Genomic DNA, 17,526 nt, shown 5'->3' on the forward strand with positions numbered 1-17,526 from the left:
GCCTTTCAAAGTAAAAGTCAGTTGAAATCATTGTTCGAATTTAGTTTAAAAAAGAGGTGTATTTTATGTTAAATAAAAACGTCAACAGTCTTTTTTATTCTATTTTTGCTTTCTGTGCCGGCTGTAACGTTGTCCCATTCCGACTTTATATCTAAGAATATATTTGTGCTTTTATTTTGAAGGCGTTCCCAATATTACACGACGAGTTGGCTCGAGCGTCCAGAGTTTGTCGTCTGTTAAAAAACTTTTTCACCCCAATTTTATTTTTTGGATTTAAATCCCAAATTTGCCTTTTTTTAAAATATGACCATTTTTAGATAACAGCTAGAAAGAAAAAAAACAGACTCCTGGTCAGGGAAAGCCTCTAAGGAGACAGTCAGAGCGAATTTTTATTTTCTCCAGATGATGGGTTTTGCTAATGCTAACGTAGCGGAGTGCGCAGATTCCCTGCTAGCCGAGGCTCCGCTGCCCCGGAGCGACGGCGTTTGACTCGCCGGGCGGAGACATGACGGAGCCGGGGGGGAACCAGGGCTGCGGCACCGACTTGCTGGTCAGCTTCGCCGAGTCCTTGCACGTCTACCCCCGCTTGCTTGCAGCGGCTACGGTCGGCGGAGGACTGTCCGGAGCGTTAGCCGCTGCCCTCTTGTATGTCTTCTGTCTGAAGCCTTTGCTTTTGACCAGACAGGTGAGCACCCTGCTGCACCCCCAGAACGCCCAGAGTGATCTGTATTTACATTTTCACCCCTTTTTTTCATGCATCACACTTTTAGGGTTACAATGCTAGGAGGTTGCTTGAGCCAGATGATGGAGAAGTGGAAAACAACCAGAGCGACTGTGTCAGCAACAGCAGGAAGGAGGATCCGTGTGGTGCAAACCCTGATAAAGTATAGTATTTTTACCCAGACACTTTCTGCATATATTACAATATGTCGATTTATTGCAACCCGCTATGTCATTCAAGTGTTTACAGCCAGGAAACGTGTTTCCTTGTTCAAAGAAATTCTCGTAGAAATAAATAAATACTGTTGCAGCCATATGTATACAGTGCAAAGAAATGTAAACAGTATTATAAGGATGTGCAAGTGCAAGAAACAGTGAATGGGTATCTAGATATGAATTTGAGGTGCAGCAATCAACTTTCAACTGTGGGCCACTTCAATGTTACATGGGGTTGACTGGTTAACTCATTACTAAACATGCATTGTTTACTCATTGACCAGGAGAAGAGGCAGTCACCCATCATGAATAGTGATGTGGCAGCATTTGCATCCAGAGCTAAAGTGGTGTACCCTATCAACCAAAAATACAGAGTAAGTTCATCGTACTCATAAAGTATTCAGTGGGATCTCTCGTAAAAAAAAGTAAAATTCCTCGGAAACCTGTTCCTGATTTTTTTTCTGGCCCTCATGCGGCAATGGCAGAATCACTTCAAGATGTTGCGAGCGGACTTGGAAATCGCTCAGGAAAAACCTGCACAAATGAAATACCAAAACAGAACGCACTTTGACTCATGTATGATGGGACTTGTTTTGCTCCTCTTGCCGATGTCTTTTTTTTAATCATCGGAAAATGTTTATAAATAATACTGCTGAGGTTGCAGACTGGAAAAAATAATGTGGAAAACATGAAAAAAGTGCTTCATGTCTGTCCTTAAATGTTTGGAAACTTTGGGCCACTGAATTGAAACATGAAGTACACACAACCACACAAAGTGATTGTGTTTTTGGATATTTTATCACTTTAGCACAAACTGATACCGAAGGTTTAACACTTTCACCATGCTTTTATTGTTGATGTTGCCGCTATTATTTATCTCTGTCTACAGCTTTCCCTATTTGTGGAAGGTTGTCGAATATCTCAGGTTTTTTGCCCTCCGCTGCTGAAAGCTCCTGGTTTAAATTGCAACATGCCTTACATAAGGACAGTAAAGATTCCCGATTCTTGATATATATGCAGTTAATTCTGGATCCAAACAACTCAGATATGTCTTGTAATCAGACTGAATGTGCCCGGCAGCCTTTGGCAGATGGCGCCTCCAATCCTTCACTGCATGAGTACTCCAAGATGCCGACCATGCCAAATGAGGACTCCTCTTCCTCCACGGACGGAGAGTCTCTGAGCCAAGAGCAGGACAACGATGACAGCAGCCAGTTTATTTGTTCCTCTCTGATTCCCAAGAGCCTGCAGAACCAGACCTTCATCAGGGTCTCCCACTACCCTCACACACTGACACTAACAGGGTGCGAGTCTGACTAGTTTGGACTGAGCTGAAGGCGACAATGCATGAAACACTCATTATTCAAAGCTTCATCTTTCCCCTTAAAATTGATTATCCTCCGGTGTGATGTCTCTGCAGTTTTGAAGGCAGGATCAGCCTCTTTTGTTTAGCTCTGCAAGATGTCCAGCACCTTTGCGTTCAGCTTCAGGAAGAAAAATATCAGGTGACTTTTTCCGTTTTCCCTTTCTCGCTGTGTTAACATCCACACATGCAGTCTACTAGCTATTTTATTACATTTTTAATCAATAATTTTCAAACAACAGCTCTGCTAATAATTCTGCCTTTAAAAGCAAGGAAGGTTAAGCTTTGATTAACACTGTGCTGCGTGAGGGGAGTGTAAGTTCACATTTAAATGTGTGAAATTTCACAAATTTTGCTCTTTTCCTACCCTAGATTTTCCTTCAAATGGTGAAACTGCTGTTCAGCTCACGCTTTCCAAAAGACAAAAATGATGCTGATTTCTGCAAGAATGCTCTTCAAATGCAGCAGAAGGTAGAATCCAATAGCTGATTGGAAAATGGTATTTCATTTCTGCTATGGCTCTTTTTGTTATTTTCCAGTCTTTATCGGTGTCCAGTTGACTCCTATTAGCATTTTACAGTCACATTAAAATGTTGAATTCACTTGAAAATGTTGTCATTTTAGGAGCTAGAGGAGCTCAAGAAACAGCTACCTGAAGGACTTGTTGCCAGTGAGAAAAATGTTGACGCTCCATGCACCTTGGAGGAAATAGAAAGATCTCAGAAAGATCTTCTTGAACGTGGCCTACAAATGGTAAAAGTGGAGCAAAAATCCAGGAAGGAAACCACGTTAAGTCCTATTCAGGTCACAAAGGACCTTTCTTTATGTTTGCACTGACCGCAAAATACATGTCTGTTCCCCATTACAGTCCAAATGTTTTAGCAAGCAGGTCGAGGAACTGTGCCAGCTCATGCTGAGGAGGACCCGCAGCTTTCCTCCAGATGAAGCCCAAGAAATCACTACCTCTGTCACCCAGACTCTTCTCTCGATAGAGAATCAACTCATGAAATTTCAAGCGGACGATTTAAATGTAAGCGGCCCAGGCTGTGACTTAGCGTCGACAAAGACACTCCACAGATGAATTCAAATTCCCTCCTTATTTTTTCCCTCTCATCCTAGAGGATTCACCAGAAGCTGCTGTGGTGGGAGGAGGTGACGGGTCTTCTGCAGTCCCAGCCTGCCCTGGTAAGGCAGGAAGTGTCACTGAAGCAGGGCTTGATAGCAACAACACTGGAGCAGCTGACAAGTGATGACGTGCTGACCTTTAGCCACATGGAGAAGATACTCTCAGAAGTTCAGGAAGCCCTGACGGAAGGCCTTCAGCAGTGCAGCGACGGTAAAACGTGTAAAATCACATGGTTTTCAGTAATATCGTGTCAAAACCTTTGCGATTTTGCAATCGACACGTTCTGGTTTCTTGATCAAGTCACTGCTGGCACTTAGGAGTGGACATTATCTAGCCTACTTTTTAATTTTACATGACACACTCTTGAAATAGAGTGTTTCGTCGGAATCTACTTTAAATAAGGCCAGGTTCTCTCAGGACAGCGCTGCATATCGTGTCGGTTCCAGCGTCATTCATCATTATGGCGCTTTCAGCTGAAAAAAACCTGCCCTGCGGTTCCCCACGACATCGATGAAAGGGCTTTTTTTTTTCTGCAATGATGCTCATCATCCTGACAGAAAGAATACAACAAGCAGTCATTCACTCCCGGCAGCCTCTTTAAACTGAAGGACAACACACGGTCGTCCTTAAAATGGTCATATATCAAATATAAATCTACTCCTTGGAGGCTGTCAGTATTATTGACCCTGAAGAAATGGTCAGTCACATGGGTACGGCAATTGCGAAAAAAAACATCTGCTGTATATTCGCTTTATTTTTTTTTAAAAGCTCAGCTCTTAAAGTTCAGTGATCACCTCGCAGATTTCACGAAGAAAACAAAGGAGCTTTTGACCGAGAAGTGCAACAAAATGGAGTCCAAGAAAAAGAAGCTTCAGCGAAGCCAGGCCAAGGAGAAGAGCCACGCGCTGGAACAGAGACCGACACACTGTGACCTTGAGCAGCTCACAAAGGTCAGAGGGTTTGGATCTGTGAGTGTCGTTACATAATTAGGATGCTAAGCTGTCAGCTGAGGATTTCCTCCATTTTACTAATTATTAGTCGGGACAATGCCAAAATCCCACTTTTGCCATTTTAATTGTTTTTTTTTAATCACATCTTCATCTATTAGTTACACTAATTTGCGTTTCAGTTTTCAAGATTTGCTACTTCACGGGCCACACAATTGGATTTGCTAACAATATTCAGTATGTATCTATGATTCCAATGTTCCCATCAAATATGAATGAAATTATCACATTTAAAATGTTTTTAAAATGTCTTAATGATTAAATCTCAGAGGTTTCTGGACCAGAGCATAAATAGCTTAAATGTTTAAACCTGATTAATGGCAGGATCTGATGCCTGAAAAGTAATACGATCTAACGAGACATTGTCAAATCATCTAACGTGAACACGCAGTGTATCAGCTACAACGCTTAGTCCAGAAACAGACCAGAACCGGCGTAAATCTGCTCTCTGCATTTGTCAACCTGACTGCAGGCGTACCAGGAGCTGCAGGTAAAACACCGGGAGCAGCTCGCCGACCTGGAGCTGCAGCAGGACCACAGGGTGGCCGAAACCCTGTGCGGCCTCTGGGTGGTAGGAGGCACATCTTCACCGTGACATCGGTGTCCGCCTGCGTCCATTAGTCTTCATGTATAAGACCTCGTTCTTCCTCAGAAACTCCGCGGCGGCTGGTCCAAGAGGCTAAGAGAGCTGGCCAAGGACATCTTCATCACGTCCGTTTCCTCAGAAACGGAGCTGTCCGCTGAGCGGTGCGAGAGATTGTGGTCGGATATCGAGACCGAGCTCGTATCACAGCTGCAGCGGGTGGAGACATCGACCAGGCTACAAATGGAGAAAATAAAGGCTCAGATGGATAAAGATCGGCAGGTAGATTCAAAGCGTTTATTGTCACATGTACAGTGTAGAAACATGTCCGCAGTGCATTGGGATACGTGCTGGTAGAAGAGTGTAAACATTATTATAAATATGATTGTAGATATGAATGTAAACATTGCAAGAGAACAGTGAGTAAAACACAGTGCAATAAGACATTTGAGTGCAGCTTGATGTGCAACTCACAAAGTGCAGGTGCACGGATGAGTGTGAATTTAGTGGCAGTAGACTTTACATGTGCGAGGAGAAGAATGAGATCCACACATCCTCCCGCCTACTGGTTGGAAGATTTCTCTTTCTCTTTTTGCATCTAGTCTCTTCTTGTTACCTCAAATAGTCTGATGATAAACTGAAGTCTGCAAGGCACAAACGGTCTTTTTTTTTGTCTGTAGGTATGGAGGGAAGAAGTGGCTCTGGTTCACGCCTGCCTCAAACATCTGTGCGAGCAGCAGATGAAGATCCTGCAGGCTATGCTGGTCAGACAGAGCTACACTCTCAACTGGTGAGGCAGATCGACCTCGCTTTAAATGCCATCGTAATTACGGTTCAACCTTGACTTCCGAGTGCATCAATTTTACAACCTTTCTGAGACATGAGCTGTCAATCAGTGTAGCATTGGATTTGTTATGCAAACCGAGATCTGAGTTAAGAGCGAGCGGGAACGGTGTTTGACACCGATGTGGCCGCCGCTGTCCGTGAAGTGGCGTTTAAAGATGGCGGCACTCACCGCTTGAGAGAAAATCATGGAAAAACACAATTGGTTTTTTTTTTGTGTGTGTTGTGGACTCCATGAGGAGATGGAGAAGTAGCTGTAGAGATACCATAAGCGAGACCATCGTCTGTGACGGCCGAGGCGTCAAGAGTCATTCAAAGCCAGTCGGAGACGGTTTGATGGTTTTAAAAGGAGGAGCGGCATACATGAAGTTTAGACATGAAGTGAAGCAAAGTGTGCACATTGCATTTTGCTGCATGTTGTAGCATTAAGCATGGAGCAATTAGTTGAAATGAAAAACTCCTCCACCCGTTTCCGCCGCCGCCACCGGCATCTTCGTCTGATCTTCACAGTAGATACACTTAATAAAACCACTTTATTTCTTTACATTCGCTGTTATTTTTTTTAAACAGTATATGTTGATTATAAAGTACATTTTTCTTATTTAAAAACACATGACAGAACTGGGGGGCTGGAACAGGTTAATAGTGTATCAAATCATTTCAATGGGCAAACTGAATTTGATTTATGAGCAAATTGAGTCACTGAATCAATTCAACTTCTAAGCCAACGTATTTCTGAACTTGATATTTCCATTTTCACTTCTTATTCAGGAGGTACAAGACATGTACGATTGTGCGTATCCGCTGTTTACGTCAGTTAGCTGTTACTATTATGTTTCAGTCAAGTGGGAAGGCTCATTGAGAAGAAACACGAGCAGCTGTTGGTCGCGGTGAAGCGACACTTTGTGTCCCGGCACTTCTGTATGCACATCTTGAAAGAGATGAGGCTCTCGAAGCTGAGGGTTCTCTCTCAGTCGGACTTCCGAGCCCTGCTACTGAGGGATCCCAGCACGAGCCAGCCTCGTGTCGACTCGGTGCTCGAGGTGAGGAAACGGCCGAGTCATGGTGACGCCGAGGTGTTATTTAAGGCTCCTCCATTGGACACTGTTTTCGTCGCGTACAGAGCAGCAGCACCAGCCTGGCAGAGAAGCAGCTGGCGCCGGAGATTCAGCTTTTGGGGCACAGCTTCAACCAGGAGTTCCTATCCGAGCTGGAAACTGGGACGGAGCTTCTTCAGAACCACGCACAGCTGGTGCTCGGCAACGCCCTCAGCCACGCCATCCACCAGATGACGGAGGTCCAGCCCTCCGAGACACAAATATGCGACAAACAGGACGATGGTTTAAAGGTGAAGAACAGATCGCGATTGTCTTCCAAAGCTAGAAATGAAACCTGCGGGTTTTTTTTTTTTAATTTGAGAATCTGTTTCATGTCCAGAGCCACCTGACTGAGGCTGCATCGCAGAGTGTCTACATGACCAAGGATGGTCTCGCCGCGCTGGTCCGTAGCTACTATCACGACCTGCAGGACGCTGCCGAAAAACTACAGCGACACCAGTCCAATGGAAACCCAGGTGAGAGGATCGCTGCACACGTCATTTATGAACACTAAGTGTAGGTTTGTACCCCTGTGTTACTGTCATTTATCCCCGAGAGCGCGCTCGGAACCGATGCAATTATTTCGCCTGGGTGTTGCGAACGTTTCCCCACAGACGTGAGTGAGAAGCGCGAGAGCGGCAGCCAGCTGATCAAAGCGTTGCTGAGGGAGCTGGCGAACTGGGGGAAGAAACCCACATCTGCAGAGTTCCAGCAGAGGTACGACAAAGCGTCGTTCGATTTTCGGCTTGTTTTTTCCCCGCTTGAAATGCGTCCTGAAACGAGCGCGCCGCCTTCCCGCACGTAACAGCGAGCTGAAGGATGCGCAGGGTTTTTAGAGATTGTTCGCAACAAATCGTTTTTTAAAAGTCGCGCACGTTAACGAGAGATGGTGACAGAATACATCGCGGTCTTCACCATCCTGATGTTTGTTCAGCACGACTCGAGCACACACAAGTACAGTGATCCCTCGCCATAACGCGGTTTACTTTTCACGGTTTCGCTACTTCACGGATTGGCATCGTGCATCGTGTCCTGCATTCTGATTGGCTAAAAAGTCACTCCGCTTCTTCTCTACCTGTGTGTCAATAACGTTGTAGTTTAATATGTACACGTACGTAAAACAGCTTGCCAAATTTACATTAAGCACGCGCAAATTCTCTTGCAATTTCGAGTTTCTCTAAAACCCATAATGTTGACAAAACGCTCTGGAGCAACAAAAGCACCTGCGGCAGGAAGATGCTATCTATCGCAGATAAAGTTAAACTTCTGGACATGCTAAGGGAAGGTAAAAGCTATGCGGCTGTAGGTCGGCATTATGGAATGAATGAATCTTCCGTTCGTTCCATAAAGAAGGAAGAAAAAAACATAAGGACGACAGCAGCGATAAGTTTTAATAAGGATGCAAAAAGGGTTGCAACTGTCCGCAATTTTTTTCATAATCATTTTTAATTTTCTCCCGTTTAATCCAATTACTCGGGTCGCGGTGGGCGGGGCTAATCTCCGCAATTTGAAGCCTTCCGTTCACATTGATGATTAAAATTATTATTTGACAGTACAGTACAGAAGTTATTTGTTGAAAAAAAACGTTTCTAAAGTACAGCACTTTTATTTGTGAAACAAATGATTGCGCCTGTAAAATGGTTGTTCTTTCTTTTCAATGTATAATAGAGTACTTAATTGTATAATAATTGTAAAAAAAAAAAAGAAAAGTTTCTACCTCACGGATTTTGCCTATCACGGGTTCTTTTTGGAACGTAACCCCCGCGAAAAACAAGGGTTTACTGTAATGCGTAATGGAAGAAAACCTGCAGAAACCTGATTTGAAAGGGTGGGATGTGAGACAGAATTGAGATGCAGAGTTAGATAATTCCATAAGAACGGCTTTTTTTTTGTGGACACAACAATGGCAAAAATCTACTTTTGAATTTGTGTTGCGTTGATGTGTGTCTCCGGCTCCCTCAGGGTGGAACTCCACAAAAGGAGGGTACTGGAACAGTTCGACCTGGAACAAGAGACGACGTGCGAGGAACTGAGGAAGGCGAAGTCCGCGCAAGATCAAACCGTAGCGATGATAAATAGTCAGTTGCGGGTCAGTGGGATTTATCAAAGCTGCACGATTGGATCTCCTTTCAGACACTCTTCTTCTTCTCAAAGCCGCAGTTGCAGTTAGATGTTCGGTATAATTTTCTCTGTTTTGATCCAAAACGTACGTGATGAGAACTTCAACCCGGGGGAAATCAGTCGTCCTTTTTTCCCAGCAAAGTGAATTTTAAAATCAAATATTGAGAATTCTTAGCACTATAAAGAGTTTTCCTTTCAAATCATTTTTTTTTTCTTTTTAAATACACTTCATATCGGGATGTTTATTGGAATATTAGATTATATTTCTGTGTAGTGATAGCACAGGTAGAAAGCATGTTAGCTCAAATAATTTTACCCACAAGACAATATTACGAGTGAACTAAATTAAAGATGTGTTTTTTTTTTTTTTTTAAATTTATTTGCTGCAAGCTGTGTCGTTGTGTCTTTCAGGTGGCAGAAGAGAACTTTATATCTGAACTGGCTGCCTTGGCTCGGGTTCCGGTCTGCAGCCCGGACACAGAACCCATCAGCGAGAAGGACTACAGTAGTAAGTACAAACAAACGCACGCCGCCTTTTTGCCTGTCCCTTCTCTTTCTTCTCCCTCACGCCGTTCTTCCCCACAGGTGACGAAAACACCACCATCCTGGAGCTGCTCGCCCGGAATCCGGCGTTAGATCCGGCCCTGAATCCGTCGCTGACTCCGACCGTCGTGACCCCGGCTGTGAAACCAGCCAAAAAGAAGAAAAGGGAGTCCGAGTCTGTTCCAGCTTAAAAACTTTTACTCGGTGTTATTTTTTTGGAGCCAGAAGAAAGCTTATATTTTGTAACTTCTCCTTCTTTTCCTTTCTACCTCCATCTAACTCTCTCACCTCCTCGTCGGTCTTCCTGCCTGGCAGCTCCAACCTCAGCATGCTTCCACCCAGATCTTCACCATGTCCATGTCTTAACCATCTCAGTCTGACTTGATCTCCAGAACAATGGAGATGCGCCGTCCCTCTGATAAACTCATTCCCGGTCTTCTTCATCTCTGCCTCCTGTCTCCAAAGCAGACACCAGAGACACCATCTTCTCCACCTTTCCTTTCCTTCTGGCCGAACCTCTTTTATCTCCATCCGTTCCAACCTGCTTGCACATGTTCCTCCTCTTCATCTCCATTCCCTGTAGCCTCATCGTTCTACTTGAGTCCCTCTCCTTCACACTCGTGTCTTCCGTCTTGCTGCAGCTGACCTTCATCCCTCTCCTTTCCAGGCGGACCTGTCATTTTTTAAAAATGTGCTTTGTATTTTGGTAGCGATGTCGTCGGATGTATTTAATTTAAGCGGGAGCTATTTATCACCTCAGACAGAAACGTGTCCTGTCCAATTTCAGACGCTGTGTTCAAATAATGGATTAAAACCCATGCTTTGGGTGATTTTAAAAAAAAAAACTTTTCATAAGTGTCTGCTCCAATCACTTTCCCTGCATTTTTCGTAACATCCTGAAAATTGTTAATATCTTTTGATGACTTTTTTTTTTTTTTATTCTTTTCATCTGGGTGATGCAAATGGCATCAAACAGGACCGGTCCGTATACATTACGGCAACTGCTGCTCAAACCTCACCTCGTCCACCGCATCGATTCTTTGGGATTCCTCTGAGAACGCCGGTTGATGGATGTGCTCCTTTTGTGAGACGTCAGGTGAATTAGAAATGTCCGTTCAGATTGTAGGAGAGTGCTGGCGCTCCGATGAAAGCCTTGATCCTCCCTCGCCTAATGGGATTTTAAGCGCAGCCTTTTATGGATGGTAATGTAAAGTAGCGGTGAAAAGTCTGGGAGGCTGAAGTCTGGCGGACGGTTAACGTGTGCATGCAGGAAAAATTACCCCTGGAATTTATGGAGTGTCAATTAGCAAACATCAATTTTTAATATGCTCTTATTCACATCCTTGAGCTGCACACATGACCGATTTACTCCCGCAGCGTCCGGGGGAAAAATAGAGGATCTGGCCCTTTGGTTCACACTGTCCAGTCCTGTCAGCCGTCTCTCCCGACATCCATCACCTCGGCGTGATGCTGCACGGCGGACTCTCACACTAACGCCGCTCCTCTATGGCGGAGGGGAAACCGTTCGGATGTGTTTTCTAGGTCCCAGAGGGGACTTGCAGGGACTTGTGGGAAGATGACCTGATTTCTAATTTTCACTCCTGCCGGCGCTGAGGATTTTTTCGCCGCCACAAACATCGAAGCGCACGAAAGGAAGGATGTCAGCATGAACTGGCCGGCGTTAAAATTGGATTGCGGTTTTCATTTTTTGGGGAGACGCATGCGTGGCTGAGATTCTTCTTCGCTAATTCAGGTAAGTGGTCGTCATCCTTCAGCTGCCCTCTTCCCAAAATAGCAACGGTACAGTGACATCGGGGTGCGTTTTGTCCCTGATCACAAACAAATGCCCCATTTTTGGTAGCATTTCCCCGTCTTTGTCATCCTCAACCCCGTGATGAAGTTAAAGGGGGGGTTTCTGCAGACGGTTCGCCACGAGCACCTTGTCGGGTCAACGTCCGAGAGCGCATCCTGCGGCTGTTGCTCGAAACAGGATGCTGAAAGTGACCGTATCGAGGTGAAGCCGCGCAGTGTGACGGCGTCATCGCATCAGATGAGCGGTTATTTTAGGGCCCCCGAATAAGGTCGCCATCCAAATCATCGCTCCCAGGGATTTTTCCTCCACAGCTGAGAGTCTTCTACACTTAAATCAGTTTACGCACCATCACAGAGCAGCGCAAAGTCGGATTCACGGTATCTTCAAACAACCCGAATGTGCATTTGTTACATCGTAAACCCATGTTTTTGTCTTACCTTGCGATCCTGTCTCGCTTTGCCTGACAGGGACGAGCCATGGCAAACCTGCAGCAGGAATACCCGGGGGTCCTTTTAGGGATCCTTGAGGAACTGGCCAACATGCGTCAGTGGCTGACCTTCCAGGACCTCTGTCGGATGGTCAGCACGCGCTTTGACCTCGAGCACCTGATCGAGCTCAGGAGTTTGCTGTTCGCCGCCGCCAGTCGGGACCCCTGTTTCCCAGCCACGCTGTTCAGAGACCGTGTTTCCACCAGAGGGCAAGGGCTGTCGCCGATCGGCGTGGCCGCCGACATCGTCACCATCTTCAATCTCATTCAAATGACGGGCGGGGCGCCAGAGGACAGCCAACCAATGAGAGCCCACGCCGTCCTCCCGGTCGACCAATCCCCAGGACCCAATTTGCCCGGAATCCATCAGCTGAACGTCTCCGGCCAGGAGAGAATACGCTCGCATTCGGAGTCCGGCAGCAGGCCCGTCGATCAGCACTTGCTGTTTCCAAAATCGAATTACTCCAGCCGCAAGCGAGCCAGCCTCCCCCCCGATCCCGCCTCGCTTGTATCCACCCCTCCGATCCGTCAGCGCGCCGTGTCCTTCGACCTGCCCCACACCACGCTTTTGTACCAGAGCGGTCAAATCCCCAACGAGATCATGAAGAACATCTACCTGCCTTTGGAGACGGACAGTGAATCCAGCGGGGATTCCGCGACCGTGGAGGTGTTCGAGACGGAACAGGAGTCGTCCGTCGACCAGAAAAGAAACATGTTTAGGAAGGACTTCCACAACCAGCCGCCCCTCATACCTCAGGTGACCGTCAACAGCGAGTCCCCGAGTCCAAACACGGCGCAGAAGGGCATCGACAAATTCGATTTCATCCCCAATCCTTATCCTTCGCCCTCAACGGTGCACCTGTCACCGGAGCAACGGACTAAACACGAAAGCCTGGACGACCTGCAGGACTCGACATACTTCGGACCCGGGTCCGTCCCGGATTGGTCCCCACGACACCTCCAGCCTCCGAGGAGCCAGAGGAGCATCTGGAGCAACAAGAGCCACAGTCTAGAAGACCGGATTGGGCCGAGCAGCGCCGGGATGGGAAAGGAATCGAAGCGCGCTCAACTCCCGAGAAGATCCACCCCCGCCATAAGCAACCTGGGAGAATCCCCGGGGGCCGATATCGGGGACGGCGGATCCCCAAGCCTGGGTGACAGGGTGAAGGCTCAGGGAACCCAGACTGACCCTCCGGACCCCAGGCGCCTCCGTAGCCTTGTCCACGCAGACCGCCTGTCCTTCATGACCTCCTTGGATGACCCCGAGTTTTGCGAGGACGACATAAGCGCCATCTTTCGTTTTTTAGACGATATCAGCATGTGCGGTTCGACGGGTGTCCTGCACCCCAGTGACGGATCGGGGGGCCTCAACCAGGACACCCCCGAGGCCAGGCGGGGCCGCCTCGGCCAGCTTCAGAGACTCTTCCATTCTCTGGAAAGCAGCGACGACGGGCTCAAAGCCAGCGTCTGCAAGCTGCTGCTCCGGATGAGCCAGATAGAGCGACAGCTGGAGTCGCTGAACGATGTAAAAGCGGAGATCTCCCAGGTGCTTTCCGCCCTGCAGCGGCTAGATGAAAAAATCCAACAGCCCATTGTCGGCGGCGGACAAAGCAGCGGGGGGCGATGGCTCGAGCCTCTGAGCGGCGTCTCCTCTTTTATGAGTCACCCCGTCACCCCGTCGGACTTATCGGAGCCGCAGCCCCTGTCCGTGTCGGGGCATCTTTTTCCCGCGACCAGCACCAGTAGCCTGGATTGGAGCCGGTGGAACAATCCCGGGGAAAAGTCAGAAAGCGGGAAAAGCCAGGCTGATTCCAAAGGCGTGAAAGAAGGGAAGAAGGACGCGCCGTCTTCAGCCGTCCCCGAGGTCAAAGCCGGCTCAGACTCGAAACAGCAAAAGGTTTTGAACGCCGCCAAAGATTGGACGGTGTCGTTCTCAAAAAGTAAAGTCGGTAAATCCTTACACGGAAAAAGCGGACAGGTGAGAGGATTTGTGCGGGTGCATCATTGCTATGGTATATTTGAACGAATGTCTGGTGGCTGTTAATTTAGTGTTTTTAGGTGTGTTTTAAGCACCTCGAATGACGTTCACGGTAGTATTTATACCGTGTGGACAACCACATATCGACAGTTTGTATCTGCCGAATGCACCCATGTATGTTATCTTCAGGTCGGACACATTGTTAAACATAGTTAGCTAAAGTTGCCGCGAGCACATACTCCCAATCTCAGGTCAGTTTCTGCAAGTCGTTTTCTGTAATCATTTGAAACGTCCGTTTGCTGTGCACTCCAGGTAGATCAGTCCAGCAGCACAACTAACCTACTCTCTCAGAAGTCCTCCAACCTGGTGGAGCAAGTCTTTAACTCATCCCTGTTCCAACACAAAGACAGCAGCCTGACCGGCGGTCTGACCTCGGGGAAGGTCATGGACCCCAGGCTGGCCGAGGGGAAAGGACGTCCCATCTGGACGGTCGACGAGAGAGAGGCTCGGATCTCTTCTTTTGAAGCGCACGTAAGATTATTTCGATATCGATCGTGAAAGGACAACGTTGGTTTTATAACGCCGAATCCGACGAATGCATCGACCGAGCGATCTTGGTCTGATTCTATCGTACAATAAAAGATCAATCTCAAATATCATGAAGAATTATCCAGACCCGAATGTTTGCATCAAACATTATGGGATGTTAATTAAATTAGTTCATCATTTTCAAGACATCTGCATATTATAGTTCCATAGTTCCATCCGTATATCTATTTGTACATAATCCGTACATAATGATTATCCGCCATACTTGAGCTAGCTGTAAAAAAAAAAAAAAAAAAAAAAAATTCTTTAATACTGCATTTATTTGTAAATACTGCACATTCTGTACAATATTGTACAATATGTACAATATTTTTTCATACTCTTGTGCACTCCTTATCTTTCACTTGGTACTTAAGACCTTAAGACACTTTATAGTTGTCACTTATTACTTAAGACACTTTATAGTTTATTTGTATTTCTTATTCTCCCCCCCTTTTTTTTTTACTGTTTATTCCATTATCAACTATTATTTATCATTGTTATATTTTTCTTGTAACTCTGGCACAACAATTTCCTTCGGGATAAATAAAGTTGTTCTGATTCTTATTCTGTACATGTGCACTTTTGCTTTTTGCCCTTCTGATTAGATTCTCACTGCGTTTCGTAGCTCTGACAATAAAGTTGAATCTAGCGTAATCTAATTTTGACGATGCTCTCCAGGGCCAGGAATCTCTGAACCCCAACAACATGGAGTTCTGGATGGACGACATCTACACCCCGGGCTACGACGCTCTCCTCAGGCGGAAAGAGGCGAACCTCCGTCGTGCCAAACTCTGCAAGTTATTTGCGCTGGTTGCCACGGCCGTGGCCATCATCCTCATCATCGTCATTCCCCTTTGCACCCTGGGCTCGTAAAGCCCTTCACGGAGAGAATGCCGTCTTTTGTTTACTTATTTTCTACAGCTAGGTTCTTGCACGCCATTAATCATGAGAATTATAAGCAACTTGAGAGAAGGTGACCCTGGGTGATTCAGTAAGTCCCTCGCGCTTTCGTGCACGCGCCGTCAGGATGCTATAACGTCGGAGAATTCGAACGGTAAATAATGACTCTCTCCTTCATTCGGATGCAACGGATCTCCTGACCCTTTAACCCCTCCTCTGTCATCCTCTGTTTTTTGAATTATTATTTGCGCCGGGTGCGAGATCATTTCCCTGAGCGTACGTTCAAACCGATGACACTGAGCCAAACTGTGTATTAATTCCCCGTTTGCCTGCTCGCCTTTGAAAAATGCGTACGAACACGTTGCGATTCAGCTTCAGCCTTGAGTAATGACTCTTTTTAAACAAGCTCTTTCCTCCTCCTGGGGTTATGTCTCTTGTTTTATCCGTATATATTGTATACGTACTGTAAAAATATACAGTACATATTGTACAGTAAAGCTTGAATCTGTATATTGATATTTTAAATGTATAAAGAGTAATATATTGTGACCGCGCTCCCGAATTTCATTGAAGCAACGGGGAACACTGCTCGAGATTCAATAATAACAAATCGTATTTTTATAAAGTTACCCTTCGATTTTTTTTTTTCAAACCGGAGGATATCACGGATGTGTGGAGTGTCAGGTTTCCAGAAATGGATGGGGTTGTCTGTCTTTCGCCATGTTTTGGCCACGGAGCAGTAAAGAGGAAGCGGTTTCCAGTAAACACTCTGAGAGGGAGAGTCCCCTTGTACAGGTAATTCAATTGATGGGATGTTTGGAGTGCACCTTAGCACATTATCCTCTCCGCGTGGACTCGCAGGCTTTCCCAACTACCCGCCGACTAGCTAAGCGGTTTGAACAACCGTTGTTTGACATTCCCCTGCGCAGAAACTCAGCAGACATCATTCAACTAACTGACTCTTTGGGTGGCGGCTGTAAAACGCTTCACGTGGCTCGCCGACTTCCATGTGTGAAACACGGAACGGTCTCGTCTGAAATAAACGCTCGCTCTGTTGAACGAACAAGACTGAGCCTTTGTCGGAGACTCCTCGCCGGCAGTGTCGATTTAACTTGTGTCTTGACATTTATAAGGATGCAATGTGATGCGTGACATTGATTTTTTTTTTTTTCCGTCAAGTTAATAGAGCCCACGTTCGATCCCGTGCCAGTAATTAGAACATTAAAAACACCGAATGGCTCTGTGCCGAGTATCAACGATAATGACTAGAAGTATTGGGAGATTGTGTGTATATCACCCCGTCTGCCTGCGTGTCCCTTACGGAAGCCCGAGCCGAAGAGGAATCCATTAAATTTTGGAGCACAACCTGTAGTGAAAACATCATTTTTTAAGTTTTAATCTCCTCGGTGGAGCTGTTTGCCCGCTGTTCGCTGCCCTGCGGTTTATTGCGACTGCACGACAAACTGAAATTGCTCCCAAGTTTGTGGCCGCTCGCTGCAAAACCGCCCGACTCCGATGACTTCTCTGTCGAAAAGTAACCGTCTCGTCTAATTTTTCAGAAAGCGGACAGAAACTCTGTTTACCGGTAAATATCAGCATCCACGGGCGGTTTTATTATTCTGTTTACACTCATAAAAACCCGTGTTTCGTGCACGCGGATATGCGCAGGATGTAGAGAGGATGTGTTTCGCATCAGTGTATCCATTTAACTAGATGTGCATCTGCCAAGTAATTCCCACGAGGATGTTTGAGGTTCCATTAACAATGGTGCCACTGAGGAGACGCGGCCCTGCTGTCAGCAAAATCTGCAGGTGCCGTCTCTCAAACTGGCGTCCATTAGAGCCTCTTAATACCTTTTAACCGCCGAGATACACTTGTGAAATTTCCATGCTGCTCTTCGGGTTGTTGCTTTCAAGGAGGCCCCTATAAATCTCCCCTTTTCGGTGGTGAATGCAAATTTTTTGCGCAGATATTAAAGCTCCAGTTACTTGCCTCGACTTTATAAAACGGCAGGTTTGCGACTAAACGCTTTGCAATATGCTGATATATCTGATGAAGCTTCCTCGTGATAGAATCAGACTTTACCTTCGATATCTTTTCTCAGTATAAAACTTTTTTTAACGAACGAAACACTTCCT

At 46.2% G+C, this 17,526-nt stretch overlaps 2 protein-coding genes across 3 annotated transcripts; both read left to right on the forward strand.

Moving 5' to 3' along the window:
• The first annotated feature begins 209 nt into the window (after positions 1-209).
• Positions 210-10,470, forward strand: evc (EvC ciliary complex subunit 1). Of its 2 annotated transcripts, none has more exons than XM_086168762.1 (20): positions 210-685; positions 771-884; positions 1,221-1,310; positions 2,017-2,240; positions 2,357-2,441; positions 2,672-2,770; positions 2,924-3,052; positions 3,168-3,329; positions 3,419-3,635; positions 4,227-4,393; positions 4,905-5,003; positions 5,085-5,297; positions 5,696-5,805; positions 6,700-6,901; positions 6,982-7,206; positions 7,296-7,431; positions 7,570-7,672; positions 8,918-9,044; positions 9,488-9,584; positions 9,662-10,470. In XM_086168762.1, exons 1-20 carry the CDS (start codon positions 506-508, stop codon positions 9,808-9,810), a joined length of 2,928 nt encoding a protein of 975 aa, XP_086024888.1. In that variant the 5' UTR covers positions 210-505; the 3' UTR covers positions 9,811-10,470. The 2 variants fall into 2 exon arrangements, with proteins under 2 accessions (XP_086024888.1, XP_086024889.1); XM_086168763.1 differs by having other exon boundaries at positions 4,227-4,375; positions 9,662-10,469.
• Positions 10,471-11,011: 541 nt separating this feature from the next.
• On the forward strand, positions 11,012-16,712 carry LOC147222424 (major intrinsically disordered Notch2-binding receptor 1-like). Its single transcript, XM_086168111.1, has 4 exons — positions 11,012-11,372; positions 11,900-13,897; positions 14,210-14,428; positions 15,167-16,712. Exons 2-4 carry the CDS (start codon positions 11,909-11,911, stop codon positions 15,359-15,361), a joined length of 2,403 nt encoding a protein of 800 aa, XP_086024237.1. The 5' UTR covers positions 11,012-11,372; positions 11,900-11,908; the 3' UTR covers positions 15,362-16,712.
• The last annotated feature ends 814 nt before the right edge of the window (positions 16,713-17,526 follow it).

Source organism: Fistularia commersonii, chromosome 21, assembly GCF_037954325.1.
Source record: "Fistularia commersonii isolate RoL2024-O1a breed Wild chromosome 21, RoL_Fcom_v1.0, whole genome shotgun sequence".
Taxonomy (NCBI): domain Eukaryota; kingdom Metazoa; phylum Chordata; class Actinopteri; order Syngnathiformes; family Fistulariidae; genus Fistularia; species Fistularia commersonii.